General features: G+C 31.8%; 1 protein-coding gene across 1 annotated transcript; it reads left to right on the plus strand.

Annotated features, from left to right (window-relative positions):
• The first annotated feature begins 1,316 nt into the window (after nt 1-1,316).
• On the plus strand, nt 1,317-2,099 carry LOC122296654. The gene has a single exon (XM_043106458.1). It carries the CDS (start codon nt 1,317-1,319, stop codon nt 2,097-2,099), a length of 783 nt encoding a protein of 260 aa, XP_042962392.1.
• Nucleotides 2,100-2,339: the final 240 nt, after the last annotated feature.

The raw sequence follows: 2,339 nt of genomic DNA on the forward strand, positions 1-2,339 counted from the left end.
TCAAGTTCTCAAAGAGTTCGACCAAGATCTGTTTTTGGTAAGAAGTTAAAATATAATTAATTTCTTAATAATGTTACATTTCAATTTTATGTACACATATAATATTGATTGAAATTTAGTAATTCAATTATTTTTATTGAAATTTTTTATGTTTTTTTTTTTACCCCAACTTAATAGGCAGATCACATCGTCATAATGTTGTGCATAGACAAATATTACAAAATGTTCCAGTTGAAGCTAATTTTTTACCAAATGTGCCACCTTGTAAACATTGCAAAGCAAAGAGATTCTTTCATGAAACAAATAGTTTTTGCTGTGCCGACGGATCAATTTCTTTGGCAACAAATGATGTTCCAGATCAACTTTATAACTTGTTCGTTTCAAATACTGCTGAATCTATACAATTTCGGACATATGTTCGGACGTATAACAACAAATTTGCTTTCACATCTTTTGGAGTTAAGTTTGACAGAAATCTATGCCAAAGAAATAGAGGAATCTATACATTTCGAGCTCAAGGCCAGATTTATCATTATCTTCCCAATTTAGTTCCTTCAGATGGTCAACCTTCTAACTTGCAGCTATATTTTTATGACACTGAACATGAATTTGAGAATCGCATTGTTGATTCAATCAGAATGAATCCTTTTATTATTGCTCAACTTATGGATATCCTTCGTGTAAATCCATATTCTACATTTTTCCGATCTATTGGTGATTTACCAAATTTAGAGTATCAAAAAATCTGTATAAAATCAAATCCTGGTTTGGATCAACGGGTGTTTAACGCCCCAACATCATCAGAAGTTGCAGCAATTTGGGTTGAAAACGATGATTCAGAACATTCAACACCTCGTGACATCTTTGTATTTAACCATATTGGTGGGAGTCATTTAGTTCAATATTATTTTGGTTGTTATGATCCGCTTCAATATCCATTGCTATTTCCTTTTGGTGATATTGGATGGCACCAAGGCATACAAAGAATCAACAAAAGAAGTGCATCTGTATCTACCAATAATTCCACAGCTGAATTACTCAATCCTCACCAATCAACATCAGCAGAACAATTACTCAGAAGAGAACAACAAGGTTAAATTTTTTACACTATCTTTTTTGTGTTAAAACTTATTATTAGCATATTTATTATACAATTTTTTAAATAATTTCTTATCACTCCTGTAGTTTTAAACCGAAAAAGAAAAGATCCAACTGTTTCTTGCCGTGAATATTATTGTTACAAGTTACAAATCAGAGAAAATTTGAAATCTATTCTTCTAATCTCTGGTCGACTTCTTCAACAATTTGTTGTTGATATGTACGTGAAGATAGAAACTTCAAGACTAGATTATTTTCGCTGCAATCAACAACACATTCGATCTGAATTATATCAAGGTATTGTTGATAGCATCGATCTTGGAGAAACAAATGCTTCTAGAATTGGCAAGCGTATAATTTTGCCTTCATCTTTTATTGGAGGCCCAAGAGATATGAAGAAAAGATATATGGAAGCAATGACTTTAGTTCAACGATATGGCAAACCAGATATTTTTTTGACAATGACCTGCAATCCGAACTGGAAAGAGATTTCAAATGAATTGCAACCACATGAAGAAACTCAAAATCGGCCTGACTTAATTGCTCGAGTTTTTAAAGCAAAATTAGAAGACCTGAAGTATCAATTATTCAAGCAAGAAATATTTGGAAAAATCTCAGCATATGTATATGTTATTGAACACCAAAAGAGAGGACTTCCACATGCTCATTTTCTGATTATATTGCATCAAGATTGGAAATTATATACACCAGAATCTTTTGATGAGATCGTATCTGCTGAATTACCTGACAAAGACAACAACTTACATCTTTATACAGCTGTTATCAAACATATGATGCATGGACCATGCGGAGATCTAAATCCAGCAAATATATGCATGAAAAAAAATGGTTGTTGCAAAAATAATTACCCAAAACATTTTGTTTCAAACACTGTTATTGGAAATGATTGCTTTCCGATATACAGACGCTCCAACAATGGAAGAACAGCCAGAATTAGAGGCCATGATTTGGATAATCGTTGGGTTGTTCCATATATGTGATGACCCGCTTTTGAGTGTATTTTCACTGAATGGTTGTTTTTAATTTAATTAATATATTGGTTTATTTATTTTAAATTATTTTGTTTTAAATTAGTTTTTTTTTTATTTATTGGATGTTGTGTTTAATTTATTTAGTTTTACGATTTTAATCTAGTTTTCGGCGGATCTGTTTTGGTTTCCGGAGTGAGGACTGGACCTCATTTATTTCCTACATCTTTTCTTTTCTCTTTTCCCTTTTCT

Source organism: Carya illinoinensis, chromosome 15 (genome assembly GCF_018687715.1).
Source record: "Carya illinoinensis cultivar Pawnee chromosome 15, C.illinoinensisPawnee_v1, whole genome shotgun sequence".
Taxonomy (NCBI): domain Eukaryota; kingdom Viridiplantae; phylum Streptophyta; class Magnoliopsida; order Fagales; family Juglandaceae; genus Carya; species Carya illinoinensis.